At 44.9% G+C, this 12262-nt stretch overlaps 1 protein-coding gene across 6 annotated transcripts in view; it reads left to right on the top strand.

Annotated features, from left to right (window-relative positions):
• Nucleotides 1-663: 663 nt before the first annotated feature.
• Nucleotides 664-12262, top strand: part of PPP2R1B (protein phosphatase 2 scaffold subunit Abeta) — a 33283-nt gene continuing 21684 nt past the window's right edge. For all 6 annotated transcript variants that reach the window (XM_058690225.1, XM_058690224.1, XM_058690220.1 and 3 more), the window contains exons 1-8: nt 664-822; nt 1638-1728; nt 2120-2220; nt 5586-5818; nt 6108-6255; nt 10964-11119; nt 11322-11436; nt 11823-11893. In XM_058690225.1, the coding sequence (XP_058546208.1) occupies nt 709-822; nt 1638-1728; nt 2120-2220; nt 5586-5818; nt 6108-6255; nt 10964-11119; nt 11322-11436; nt 11823-11893 (1029 nt within the window). In that variant the 5' untranslated portion in view covers nt 664-708. The remainder of the gene's footprint in view (nt 823-1637; nt 1729-2119; nt 2221-5585; nt 5819-6107; nt 6256-10963; nt 11120-11321; nt 11437-11822; nt 11894-12262) is intronic.

Here is a 12262-nt window from a genome sequence, read left to right as displayed (position 1 = left end):
GTTTTTAACAGCTTGCATGGAAAAAGCGGAAAAAATATTGACTGGGGAGTTTGGACAGCCCCGTTCATTTTCTCTCGCCGCCCGCGTTATTTGTCTTACGAAGCAGGAGCCAGATACAATTCTGGCTCACAGGCCAGAGGAAGAGGTGGAGGGGTTCTGTGAAAGCTAGCGGGGAAATTAGGGCTGGAGACCCGGTGGCTCAGGGCCAGGACGAAGCCAGGGGAGGCGCTAAATCTGTTTTCCTCCTGCCCTCGGGCATCCTCTTTGGTCTGCCTGAGTCCTGGGAGCAGGGCTCGCAACACTCAGGTAGGTCCTTGATCCCTTCAGCCCATCATGAGCAGAATGCATTCCTGCCCCTGTTTCTTTCGGCTGTGTAAAGGATGTGGGGGCTCCATTCGCTTCCTCAGCCCACCCTTGTTCTGGAGTTTAGACGTGCAGCCCCCGCAATGGGGTCCACGTGGGGGCCTCCTTCAGCCGGGTGGGGACTCTACTCCCCCACTTCAGCGAAGCAGGAGCACTGGCCTTAGTTCCGCCGGCCCGGGCGCGGGGCGGGGCCCGGGCGCGGGGCGGGGCCCGGGCGCGGGGCGGGGCCCGGGCGCGGGGCGGGGCCCGGGCGCGCCGCGGGGCCCGGGCGCGGGGCGGGGCCCGGGCGCGGGGCGGGGCCCGGGCGCGCGGCTGGTTGCGGCGACCAGCCGGAGGAGAAAGAACATGGCCGGCACAGCGGGGCCTGGGACCGTCCCGGGGGCAGCGGGAGGAGATGGAGACGATTCGCTATACCCGATCGCGGTTTTAATCGACGAGCTCCGCAACGAGGATGTGCAGGTACATTGAATCGGGCCGGGGAATGGAGTTGGGCCCGGCGGGGCGTGTGGTAGGGGAGGAGGAAGGCCGGCGCCGTGGGTGGGAGAGGCCCGGGGACTGAAGGAGCCGGCTTCGGCGGTGGGAGAGGCCCGGGGACTGAAAGAGCCGGCTTCGGCTTCTGAACAGAAATTTAATTGAGAGGAGGGGAAAGTCCCAGGAGGGGTATGGTGGCTTGACTAGACCTTATCTGGACCTGGGCAGAGCTCCCACTCCCAGCGTCCGGTCCCGGCGGTTGTGGGAGCCCCGGCTTCCCGCCTGGGCGCCCCTTCCGGGCGGTGCAGGGAGGCGGATTCGCGTCCAGTCCTGGGCCGGGAGGAGGCCGACGTGGCCCGAGGGGGCTGGAGCGGGCTGCAGGTGAATGAAAGCTTTCCTCTAGGCTGGGAAACTGGCTGTGCTTGGTGGGTAGAGAGTGGGGTGGCTTACCTAGATGAGTTGGTGCGTTAGCTCTGCTGTAACTTTTCTTTGGAGAGGCAAGGGTTGTCTTCAACCATTTCACCTGCTTCACTAGTGCCAATGTGCTCTCATTTTGAAATTGTCTCCCTTCCTGTATGTGGTATTTTCTTTTTCTAACGGGCCCTATGAGTGTGGCTCTTAAAAAAATCTTCGTTTGGTTAAAATGAAGGCATGTTCCACTGCTTCTGAGGTTCCTCATAGAATCAAACCCAAGTTGAAGGTTTGCCTCTTTCTCAGTGTGTGTCGTTGTCTCACTTGTTTGTAGTATTCTTGTTTTGGTCTAAATCACAACTGTTTATTCTTTGTACTTTGTATTTTTAAAGCTCCGCCTTAACAGTATTAAGAAGTTATCCACAATTGCTCTGGCACTTGGAGTAGAAAGGACACGAACAGAACTGCTGCCATTCCTTACAGGTATATGAATTTTTTGTTTGAAGAGAGGCATGGCCATTTCCATTTTCCGTGGCTTTCAAATTTTCCAGTGGCTTTCAAGACTTTGACTCTTTTTTTAGAAAGTGTTACCCACACTATTGAGTACTAAGCTGAGCCTGATGCACTCTGAGGAAACAAGACAGGGCATAGCATAATGGGGCCAGATGTATTCAGTTAACTGTAGAGCTCATGGGAAAGTCATTGATACGGGGTTATCAACTTCTAATTCATTGTGTCATACAGATCTGGAATGCTGTTAGGATTGTGACGGGCCCCTCTAGCTAAATATCGAGTCTATTCCTAGTTCTCTGTGAGTGTCCAGCTCCGGGCCTGCTCTCTTTGTTGATGAGTACCTGGTCGTTGTCATTTCCAGATACGATTTATGATGAAGATGAGGTACTGTTAGCTCTTGCTGAGCAACTGGGAAATTTCACTGGCCTGGTGGGAGGTCCTGACTTTGCCCACTGTCTGCTGGTGAGTATATTTTGCCTACCATTCATTCTTCCATAACTTAACCTGTATAAACCATACAGTATTTGTCGATAGGAACACTACATTTTTAATGCAGGGCTTTTTTTTGTAGATAGCCTCAGTGTTGGCTGTTGAGAGGACAGATAATGTAGGCGCTTCAGATTCAACCCTTTTTCTGACTGCGAGCATCAGAACTTTGTGTGAACTTGCCAGTTGGGAGAAAAAGGGTTCGATTATTTTTATGGGTCTTCTCCCCACCCCCTGAAATTAGAGATCTTAATTCTCATCTAGCAGTGTCATAAATTTGGAAATGTTTATTAGCTTTTTCTTTTCTTTTCTTTTCTTTTTTTTTAAAGCTCTTATTTCTGTAAGTAATCCCTATTTCCAGGGTGGAGTTTGAACTTAACAGCCCTGAGATCAAGAACTGTATGCTCTATAGACTGAACCAGTCAGGTGCCCTGGAAATGTTTATTAGCTTTTTGTCTTTGATTGTAAGCCTGTGGTTTGCTTCTGATTTACTCTGTGGATTTGATGAGTTCAGCTCAATTTGGTTGACATTTACTGACCACCTGCTATATCAGGCCCTGAAGTTACAGTGTTGCTGTGAAGAAGGCCAGCGTGAATGGGATGAGGTCTCTGCCTTAGGTATCGACAGATAATTACCGTACAGTGTTAAATGGAAGAATGGGAGCACATAAGAGGTACCTGAATAGCAGAAAGGAGAAAGGGATTCATCCAGGGTGATGAGAGAAAACCTCTTGGGGGATGATGTCTGAATTAGGTTTTGAAGGATGACAGCATTTGGACAAGATAGACATATATGCCTCATGGCTCAAATACTGTCTATATGATGTTGATCTGTGATTTTTCTTTCTACATCTGACCTTTCCATAGAATTCCAGATACATCGATAGAGATACCTGCTTGTATCTCTCTACATTATCTGCCTGTGGCTTTTCCTCTTGGATATCAAACAGGCATTTCAGATTTAACATGCCTGGGTGGTTCATTTGGTTAAGCATCCAACTCTTGATCGTAGCTCAGGTCTTAATCTCAGGTTCGTGAGTCCAAGCCCTGAGTTGGGTTCCCTGCTGGGCATGGAGCCTACTTAAAAAAAAAAATGTTAACATGCCTGAAACGGAACTCCATTTTCTCCCCCAAATATGCCTGTCATTTAGTGGTCCCATCTCAGTAAATGGCATCATTGTCCTCCCATTTGCACAAACCAAAACCTAGAAGACATTCTTGAAAATTTCTTTCACTCATTTCCCAGATTGGATCTGTTAGTAATTCCGGTAGATTCCAAATGCGTTCCAAATCAGTTCACTTTCCTTCTTCCCCACTACTACCTAGCTCATCTGTCCTCGTCTTTCCAGACGTCACAGTCTTTCCGCTAGATTACTGCAGTAACATCCTGACCAGTTGTTCTCCACTCCTGCCTCCCACCCTTCCCTGTAGTCCACTGTTCACCTGGCACATGGGTTACTTCCTGCCACAGCTCTTAGAAAATCCAGATTCCAGGGCACCTGTGTGGCTCAGTTGCTTAAGTGACCAACTCTTGATTTTGGCTCAGGTCACGGTCTCATGGTTCATGAGATTGAGCCCCGCATCAGGCTCTGCACTGACAGCTCGGAGCCTGCTTGCGATTCTCTTTCCCTCTCTCTCTGCCCCTCCCCTCTTCATTCTCTCTCTCTCAAAATAAATGAATAAACTTAAAAATAGAGAAAATCCAAATTCCTATCTTAGGTTTTGTAAGCTAAGTTACAAGCTATCTCTGAATGTATCTCCTGTGTTCCTTCTTGATAACCTCATTCTGTTTACAGGGATCTTCTTTCTGTCCTTTGAATAAACCAAGCTTATTATTACCCTAAGATTATTGCCCTATGTTGTCCCCTCTAATGTTCTCTTGAGCTTCTGGTGGCTGCGTCCTTGTCATTCAGATATCAACCTCAGTGCATCTTCTCAAAGAGGCCTTTCCTGAACACCCAGCCTGAAATTGCCTCCTAGTCACCCCTTATCACATCATCCTATTCTGTTTCTTTACAGGGTACTCATCACCATAAGATTATGTTCTTTGTTAGTTGTCTTCCTGCACTACAATAAAAGTCCACTAGAGCGAAGAACCTGTCTGCCTTGTTTTTTCTCTGTCCTCAGTGCTAAAATACAGCAGTAATCATTCATTGACTCGGGTTTGGAAGTACGAAACAGGTTGTGTGACTGGAGTACATAGGAGTGGTGGGCGGAACAGTAGAAGAGGGCCTGGAGACTTAGGCAGAGTTAAAATCCAGAGACAGCTCGTCTTTGATTCTCAGGAGCTTGGCCTTATCCTATGGTAGTGATAGAGATGATCCACTGATACTGTATGAGAGGAGCTCCGAGGAGGCAGATGTAGCTAGTGAAAGGCCTTTCAAGTAAGAAAGCAGTATCCTTTTAAAGGGCTTCTGGAATACCTCTTAGGAATGCCAAGTACTTTCTACTTTTGTGTATTAAACGTTTTTTGAAACGTAATATTAGTAGACACAGTTGTTTTCTTTGAGTCATAATTTTGTTTCAGTCTTTTCGTGAGTCCTGTATTGTGGATTTTTATCTTCAACATTTGCAGCTCATGGCGTATGCTGAATACGCCTCTACCAAATGCAGACCCAGAAAGGAAGAGGTTCAGAGAATCAGCCCTCGTGTGCTTTTCGCTGGGCTGGGTCATGTTCACTTTCTGATCCTATTCCAGACCAACCCCTTTGGTCTCTTCTGTTTCTAAAGCTGCAAACAGGGATTCCTACCATCTCTGTGTTCTTCATTGCTCTGTCCACAACTCCTGCTCTCTGTCTGGCTCATAAAGAGTCTGCAGTGTCTTCTGAAAAAAGTGGTTTCGTACTCAGCCTCTTACATGTTAGGTAAGTTGATGGTGTGGGGCTGGTGGACAGGGCTGCTTCTTCGAAGGTTGTGTGGCCTCAGTGGCCTGATGAGATGTCATCCTTTAATTGTGCTGCCCACTGTTGCTCATGTTTTTGCAGTTACTCTTGAGGAAAAACATGGTCTTATCTGAATTTGGCTACATATCTTTTAAACCTAGTCATTCAGCTCACAGTAATATTAATATTGTGTCGAGTCTCCACGGTGTCGTTTGTAGACACCATCTGGGAATTGCCATCTGGGACATGAGACCTTGGCTGTCCTACAGAAGTCGTGTCTTCAGGTTGGACACACCATATGTTATCACTGTGTGAACTGAAAGTAACCATTTGGTGTGATGTAGCGAACATTCTGGTTACATGTACCACCTCCCTTCAGTCCCTGTAAAAGGTGATAATCTGTATCTACCCTGATTCAGTAAGTTTTCTTTTCTGATTTTTCCTTTTTGGCCTATTCAGCCTCCTTTGGAAAGTCTGGCAACTGTGGAAGAGACTGTGGTTCGAGACAAGGCTGTGGAGTCGCTGAGGCAGATCTCCCAGGAGCACACTCCTAATGCTCTGGAAGCCCATTTTGTACCTCTGGTGAAGCGTCTGGCGAATGGAGACTGGTTTACTTCTCGCACATCTGCGTGTGGCTTGTTCAGTGTTTGCTATCCCAGGGCTTCAGATGCTGTCAGAGCAGAAATTAGACAGTAAGATACGTTGTTTTTTTTAGTTATTTGGGGTTTTGGGGAACTTCTGGCTGACAGTTACACAATACCCTGTTACCTGTGAGTGGCTGATAGCAGGACACATGTGATAACATGACTTTTTATCATTCAATTGAATATACGAGTGCTTTTAGATTAGAAGCCTACCTAAGCACTGATATTCATAAAAGAAAACCTCTAAGATGGCTGTGTGTGTGTGTGTGTGTGTGTGTTGGGGGCATTTAATTCAGTGGTACTTGACAGGAAATACCTTCATTATCATTTGCTTTAGGCACTTCCGTTCCTTGTGCTCAGATGACACTCCCATGGTACGACGTGCTGCCGCTTCCAAACTGGGCGAATTTGCAAAAGTTTTGGAATTAGATAGTGTGAAAAGTGAAATTGTTCCGCTGTTCACTAACCTAGCTTCAGACGAACAGGTAAGTTAGTGATTAGTATCTGAGGTACATAGATTTCCTTTCCTCTAACGTTTTAAGGATTCCTTTGGGAGTTTTGGTTATATGTTAGGATCCTTTTTGCAAAATTAATACTTAATTTTGGGCTAGATAATTTTTTTTTTAATGTTTATTTATTTTTGAGGCAGAGAGAGACAGAACATGAGTGGGGGAGGGTTAGAGAGAGAGAGGGAGACACAGAATGAGAAGCAGGCTCCAGGCTCCGAGCTGTCAGCACAGAGCCCGATGCGGGGCTTGAACTCACAGACCATGAGATCATGACCTGAGCCAAAGTCGGAAGCTCAACTGACTGAGCCACCCAGGCGCCCCTAGATAGAATTTAATATGAGCCATCTTGGTGCCTTTCCATTTCTGTCTTAACCAGACCATGATTTTCTCTTGTGCTGGCAGTGGTTAAAACAGGAGTCAGAGAGGAGATGGGAATCCTCTAAGAAGGGAAGACCAAAGCTGCTTTAAGGGCTAACACACCTTCACGCATTGCAGCCGGTCACAGCGGGGTCATGTTGCCTGGGATTTTTGACTTTCAGATAAACAAATGTGTTAGGAAGGCTGCCTGAGCCTCTCCCTTCTCTGGAGGACTGTATAGGGGGACTTTGTACAATAGCAATTTTAAGTCCAAGGATCTGGATCTTTTTGGTGTAGAAATAATAACAATAAGGAGCACCTGCAGTAAGTGTGTGATTCTTCTTAGCCTGTCCTAAGGGGTTTTTACGTAAAAGAAATACTGGGGTAATAGTTGCCCCATGAGGTAGATAGCCCATGTTACGTGTTAGGGAATGACAGACACAGAAAGTCGAAGTAGCTTTTTCAGGATGGCATGGTTTGCAGTGGTGTGGATGGGGTTAGAGTCTAGGCAGTTGGGCTTCAGAGTCCAGAGCCTTCATGGCTAAGCCGAACTGCCTTCTTTGTGGCTAGAGGATCCACCCCCAGAGTTTCTGGACCCCAGAAGAATGCGTGTGGGTTTTAATTTGCTTGGTGTCTTCCTGGAATCACTTCACATGTGGAGGACCTGGACCTCTCGATGAGTCTCATATTGAAAGATGGTAAATCTTAACTTAAAATAATTGAAAAAAACTAACTGAAATACCATATAGAGGGGAGCACAAAAGATACAACTCTGAATAATAAGAAGGTTAGGAGGCAGAACTTTGACAGCCACCACCCTGGAAGCCCGCCCCAGCTCTCGCCCACACACACCCACCCCCTGCCTGCTTCAGATAACACTTTCTCTTAACTTTTGTGGTTACCAGCTCTTACTTCTCTTTGTACTTTTATGGAACATTATAGTTTAAAATCACACTGTTCAACAAATATAGTGTAAGTTACCTGTTAATTTTTTAAGTTTTCCAGTAGTCACATTTTAAAAACTAGAAAATGGGAAGTTAATTTTAATAGTTTATGTTATTTAACACACTGCGTGCAAAATAGTGACCATATGAACATGGGCATTAGCGTATTTCATGGACTCAAGAGCCACATGTGGGTGGTGGTTACATCGGACAGCAGAGGTTTAAATCCTCATTGGGATTTTATTGATGACGCTTCCCATGGTATAATTTAACATTTTCTTTTGTCCTCGGTATTTCCTGCAACTTGAATGCAGTGTGGGGGAGGAGGGTTTGTAAACTTTGCCTGTAAAGGGCCAGATGGTAAATATTTTCAGCCTTGTGGGCCAGTCTCTGTTGTAACTACTCAACTCTGCTTTCGTAGCACAAAAGCTGTATATGTAAATTGATGTGTGTGGTGTTGCAGTAAAACTTTATTTACATGAAGTAGCTGCAGTTTTGGATTCGGCCAGTGTTTGCCCCATCCATGATCTAGAGGCTTGATGAGATTTAGGGTTGATATTTTTGGGGTGATAAGACCACATTATATGTGGGATCGTACACTTCGTTAAGAGGCATATAATTTCTAGTTGTGATACGTTAGAAAAAAAAATAAGTGCTTAATTGTATGATATGTGTATGTGTATTCTGTCTGACCCCTGGTAGAATTGGGGCTCCTGGCTTAGTCATTTTTGGAAAAAACAGTTATTGAGTACCTGCTACATATCGGGCACTGTTCCAGTGCTGGGCTACAGTGTTTAACCATTATAAACAGATCAATAAGCATGATAAATGCTAGGATGAAAATAAAGTAGGGTGATGTAACAGGGACTGATTATAGGGCATTCCTCTAGACTGGTTAGTCAGAGAAGGACTCTGAAGTAGTGATACAAACTGAGAAACAAAGAAAAATGCCAGCCATACCCTTTCCTGGAGTACCGGAGCTCCACCGGGAGAAGCCACCTAGCGTAAAGGCCGTCAGGTTGGAACAAAGCGGGTGACAGGGACTCTGGTAAGGTCTTCCGGAGAAGATAGGCCGAGGCCAGATCATGGAGGCCCTCTAAGTCAGGGTATGGAGTTTGAAGTTTTTTCCTAGGTGCAGTGAGAATACACCTAGATTGTAAGCAGAGGTGGTGTGACTTGGTGTAATGTACCTTTTAAAAAGAACATCCCGGCATTCTGGCTTCTGGGTGAAAGCTGAATTGTAAGGGGGTGGGGGTGGGGTTTAGAAGCAGGAAGACCAGTTAGGAGACGTCTGCCGTAAGGTAGGCAAGGCAGGATGGTGAACTAAGGTGGCATAGTGAAGGTGGAGAGAATCTGGAGACAGGTTTAGAGGCACAGTCACTGGGACTATGGGAAGAGGGGAAAGAGCAGTCAAGGAGACCCTGACCTTTGGCTTTAGCCCAAACCGGGTGGATGGTGGTGTCATTGCTGAGACAGAGAAGAGGCTGGGAAGAGGAGCAGGTATTGGGGAGAAAAGTCATTGATGAATTTAACAAATATTTATTGGTAAATATTTCCAGAGATGATAGTAGTCCCTTGATAGAGCATTGTTTTTGGATTCAAAATTCCTTGTATAGCCACTACCAGGAACCTAGTTCTGCCTTTTTTTAGCTGGTTTCCTTGTGGGTAGAGGAGCGAGTATCTTGGGGATACAGTAAATTATTGTTCATCGACGATTTTTAAAATTTGTAATATTTTGAAAAGTATGATGTGTAATATTTGTGAAATATGTAATAGCATATGCACACATGGTGTTCAGAGTTTTGGTTCCTCCTGGGTGCTTATGTTTTTACATATTTTTAGTTTCTATTTGTTAAGATTTCCAAGTCTGTAATCTCAATTCCTGATTTCTCATTGATGTGTCTAATTGCGTGTTTCCACTCGGTCAAAAGACACATAGGTATCACATTGGCATTTGGCAGTTTACATTTGGGGAGCTGAGGTCATTAATCTCACAGTTTTCTAAAGTTTTTGGCCTCTTTTTTCTAGGCTTGGTTACCTCAAAGTTATTCTGCCCCTGATTCTCAACATTTAAATCCAGTGTTGTTGTTGTTTTTTTATTACTAACTCTTTTATTTTTTGTGTGTTTCTTTCCAAGTCATCATCTCATGCCCAAACCATTACTGTCACCCCAAACTGAGTGTTTTAAAAACTGAGCTTCCTAAGTGTTTCCCCTAGCCTTACTCTTTTGTTTTTGTTCTGATCTGTTAAACAGCTTGTTCAAGTAGTTTTCATTTTTGTCCTTCAACAACTTATTAGAGGAGGCCTTGAAGACATCATTATAATGTTCTCTTTTTTTATTTAATTTTTACATTTTCATTTGTTTTCCTTAATAAAAGCTCTGCACTCTAGCCAAGGAAATTACTGTTCAGTCTACAACAAGGTATTTTGTTTTTGTTTTTGTTTTTAAATGTTTATTTATTTTTGAGAGACAGAATGAGCTGGGGAGGGGCAGAGGGAGAGAGACAGAGGATCCAAAGTGGGCTCCGTGCTGATAGCAGAGAGCCACATATGTGGGGCTTTAACTCATGAACCATGAAATCATGACCTGAGCCAAATGAAGTCAGGCGCTCAACTGACTGAGGCACCCAGGCCCTCCTAGAGCAAGGTTGTTTCTCCCTTTATGGATTTTTTTTTTTTTTTTTTTTAACGCTTATTTATTTTTGAGACAGAGAGAGACAGAGCATGAACGGGGGAGGAGCAGAGAGAGAGGGAGACACAGAATCGGAAGCAGGCTCCAGGCTCTGGGCCATCAGCCCAGAGCCTGACGCGGGGCTCAAACTCATGGACTGCGATATCGTGACCTGAGCTGAAGTCGGACGCTTAACCGACTGAGCCACCCAGGCGCCCCTCCCTTTATGGATTTTGATACACTGTTCCAGGCAAAGGGATCAGCTGTATGAAAGGAAGGAAGGAAGGAAGGAAGGAAGGAAGGAAGGAAGGAAGGAAGGAAGGAAGGAAGGAAGACATGAAGCTGTATGCAGTGGTTTTTTTTTTTTTTCTCTTTCCATTCCATTTTTTTTAGAGTTCATTTATTTTTGAGAGACGGAGAGAGACAGAGTGTGAGCAGAGGAGGGGCAGAAAGAGAGGGAGACACAGAATCTGAAGCAGGCTCCAGGTTCCCAACTGTCAACACAGAGCCCTACGGGGGGCTCGAACTCACAAACTGTGAGATCATGACCTGAGCCGAGGTCAGCCCCTTAACTCACTGAGCCACCCAGATGCCCTTTTTTTTTTTTTCTTCTTTTAAATGAAACCCACAGCACTGCCTTGTACCACGCGTACTGCCCTGTGGCTCTCGGTAGATACCATCTGACTAACAGAAAGAAGTTGTATTCCTTTAGGATTCAGTGCGTCTCTTAGCTGTGGAAGCTTGTGTCAGTATCGCCCAGTTGCTGTCCCAGGAGGACCTTGAGGCTCTGGTGATGCCCACGCTCCGGCAAGCAGCGGAAGATAAATCTTGGAGGGTTCGCTATATGGTAGCTGACAAGTTTTCAGAGGTAAGGTTATTATAGTGACATCTTTTAAGTACTAAGACAAAAAAAACAAAACCTCTTTTTTGTTGTGTACCAGAAGTTTCTGAATGAATTCTTCTGAATGGGAATGCCTGTAGCAAGAATATACTGGAAGATTATACTGGTTTTGTTTTGTTCATGTTAAACTTGTTAGCGTGCATTAAAACATGTACAATTTTTTTTATAGCTCCAGAAAGCTGTGGGTCCTAAGATCACCCTAAATGACCTCATCCCCGCCTTTCAGAACCTGCTCAAAGACTGTGAAGCTGAAGTCCGAGCAGCTGCTGCCCACAAAGTAAAAGGTTAAGGCGTTCAATTGATGTCTCAGGACATAGGCTTCATTTTTGGTGTATTTTTTAAATGTCAGTGAATTTTGTATGTTTGTTATTGTGGGATGTGTCTTTGAGTAAGAGATGATTTCGGTGTGTGGAAATGCCACACTGTGAGACAGAGCTGCTCTATTTATATTTAAAACCAAATAACCATTGTATCTTGTTCCTGTCAAAAAGATGCTTTTTAGGATTGGTGTATTTGGCGTATAGATTGATAAAAAGTACACTCAGAATAAGACCTCTTTTCCCTTATTAGCTTAAACATATGATTTGATTTAATTTGCACCTCTTGGTAAACCTGGCATCTTGTAAATGGCTGTATGTAAGCATTATTGTTTTCTATTTATCTCTTTTAGAACTCTGTGAGAACTTACCCACTGAAGGTAGAGAGACCATAATTATGAGTCAGATTCTCCCCTATATAAAGGTAAACCTAACTAGGTTATTTTTTGTTTCACTCTGCCCTGTATGATACAAGGCAGACTTTACCTCCATTTTTCTCTTTCTTTGTTTTACCTTAAAGCTTTTTGAGGGGCACCTGGGTGGTCCAGTCAGTTACTGCTGACTCTTGGTTTCAGCTCAGGTCATGATCTCATGGTTCACGAGTTTGAGCCCTGCATTGGGCTCTGTGCTGACAGTGCAGAGCCTACTTGGGATTCTCTCTCTCTCTCTCTCTCTGCCCCTCCCCTGCTCGTGCACCCACGTGTGTGCTCTGTGTCTCTCTCACTCTCTCTCTCTCAAAAATAAATGAATAAATTAAAAAAGAAAAAAAAACATAGACCTTAAAGCTTTTTTG

The sequence above is a fragment of the Neofelis nebulosa genome, chromosome 10, assembly GCF_028018385.1.
Source record: "Neofelis nebulosa isolate mNeoNeb1 chromosome 10, mNeoNeb1.pri, whole genome shotgun sequence".
In the NCBI taxonomy this organism is placed as follows: domain Eukaryota; kingdom Metazoa; phylum Chordata; class Mammalia; order Carnivora; family Felidae; genus Neofelis; species Neofelis nebulosa.
Note: the sequence above shows the minus strand (reverse complement) of the source record. Positions and strands in the feature narration are given on the sequence as shown.